The 1,906-nt window shown below is 43.7% G+C and overlaps 2 protein-coding genes across 2 annotated transcripts; both read right to left on the bottom strand.

The window, feature by feature from the left end:
- Window positions 1-214: 214 nt before the first annotated feature.
- BJ212DRAFT_1243159 (uncharacterized protein) lies at window positions 215-454 on the bottom strand (the record flags this gene model as incomplete). Its single annotated transcript, XM_041329619.1, has 1 exon — window positions 215-454. A coding segment is annotated over one exon (240 nt), but the record flags the coding sequence as incomplete, so codon positions are not given.
- An 816-nt stretch (window positions 455-1,270) lies between these two features.
- Window positions 1,271-1,906, bottom strand: BJ212DRAFT_1476688 (uncharacterized protein; the record flags this gene model as incomplete). The annotated part of the gene is made up of 1 exon (XM_041339409.1): window positions 1,271-1,906. One exon carries the CDS (start codon window positions 1,904-1,906, stop codon window positions 1,271-1,273), a length of 636 nt encoding a protein of 211 aa, XP_041197884.1.

Here is a 1,906-nt window from a genome sequence, read left to right as displayed (position 1 = left end):
CCTTGACATAAGAGAGCTACAGAGATGACATCATGGGTACGGTGTCATGGGATGGGATGCCATCACCAAGTCCTTGGAGGTAATGTGCTGCCTGCTGGGCATGTATCTGCTGCTGACCATTGAATTGAGAAAGGCACTTGTGTAACATGTGCTTAGCACCATCAGCAAGGCTTGTCTGAAATTCATGCATAGGAACACAGGCAACTGCATGGGACAACAGGGACAACATCTCATAGGTTTTTGAATCCATCTTTGTAATGTAATCGGAGATATAGAACATTGCCACCTTTGCGCCTTTACCTGATAAAATACACTTAATATCATGATTGTGCCGACAGAACATGAGGATGTAAGGATTGAAATAGTTTACATACAGATCTTTGCACATGAAAATGACTGAATTTGTCTCCGGCTCAAAGTGGGACAACTCAATGACCTCATGAGGAAAGAGGAATCAACACTTGTCATCATTACTGTACTTGTGACAAACTGGCTGACAGCTGTGTCATTGTAAAGACTCACCACACTGCTTAACCTGTGTAGCAAACATGGAGGACCACTCCTCATTAGTAGTGAGGGAAGGTTTGCCACAGTTGATGTCTTTCATCAATGGTGGCAGAGGAGGTCGCTTGACATGAGAGTCATACTTGTGATCAATTTTGACTTCTACATCAGGCAGATGATGGTGTATAATGTTGTCGAAGAGTGCAAAGAACCACTTCTGGTAAGCTTCATCACACAACATCAGATGAATTTCAGATAGATTGGACCCACCAACCACCCTAAAGCAAGTAGTGACCATAGAGAGAGCCTCATTCTGTGTATTCAGATGAACCATAAAAAGCTTGCAATCATCCGAAAATTCTGCCCATGGGGCTTGAGCAATTGCTTTTAAAGTCCCATCCCAGAAGATGCTCAAAGCAACACCTCCATGAAAACTCGAAAAAATCTGCTGCTGCAACAGGATCCTGGGCCAGCCAGAGTGCACAGTCATGGGCCAAGATGAAGCGAGGAAAACGTGCAGACAAATCTACAGTATGGTCACCAAACATCACCTGAAAGATGGGACTGTGAACAGTGCTTGGGTTGAAAGTGAAAAACAAGTGAGCAGACCAAAATAACTGAAGTAACTACGAATTTCATTATGCACATAAATTTTGGAAGCTTGTGAGCCAGGTATTCGAGCAGACATGGTGTTAACCTGCCTCAGCAACTTCAAGGCTGATTGCTCCCCACTGCTTAATTGCAAATAGTTGTGTTCTCGCTCTAATCAATATGCGAGATTGTCCAAAACTGCTAGAGAGACCTGAGTGAGTTTGCGGGCAACATCATCAAAGTTTGATTTGCAAACTGTGAAGAATGTCTGTAAATGTGCAGCCCAGCATTGAGTCATGTTCAATGCCACAAACAGGTAAGAATGATGGTAACGAAACGACCAGTCGGCCAGCTCCAAGTAGTAATGGGCTTGAGCCTCAAATGATAGAGTGGTTGGTCTCTGTGGATCTTCAAAACCACCTATTCCACAGGGAAACAACATGGGATACATACTGACAAGCAGATCCGGATTGTGATACTCTGTTATTGCTTGTGAGCCTTGGAGAATGACAAGATCTGGATGAGAACCTGAATGTGAGTATAAATTATGGAGCACAGCAGCAGTGAACATCTGCCCATTGATCTTGTCACTCTTGGGATCAGAAACTCCCATTTTCTCCAACATAACAACTTGTTCAGTTTGCTCACCAGAGGATTTGCCATGATCAGGATCATCACACATCAACTCAGCAGGATGAGTGGAAAACCTGGCAGTTTTTTCCTCAAAAACTGTACATGCATCGCGTTTGTGGTCTTCAATCACATGATCTGACAGTCTCAGCAGAATGTCGTCTTTAGGGTACATGGACAT

This window comes from Suillus subaureus, assembly GCF_016647635.1.
Source record: "Suillus subaureus strain MN1 chromosome Unknown BJ212scaffold_4, whole genome shotgun sequence".
Classification (NCBI taxonomy): Eukaryota; Fungi; Basidiomycota; class Agaricomycetes; order Boletales; family Suillaceae; genus Suillus; species Suillus subaureus.
Note: the sequence above shows the minus strand (reverse complement) of the source record. Positions and strands in the feature narration are given on the sequence as shown.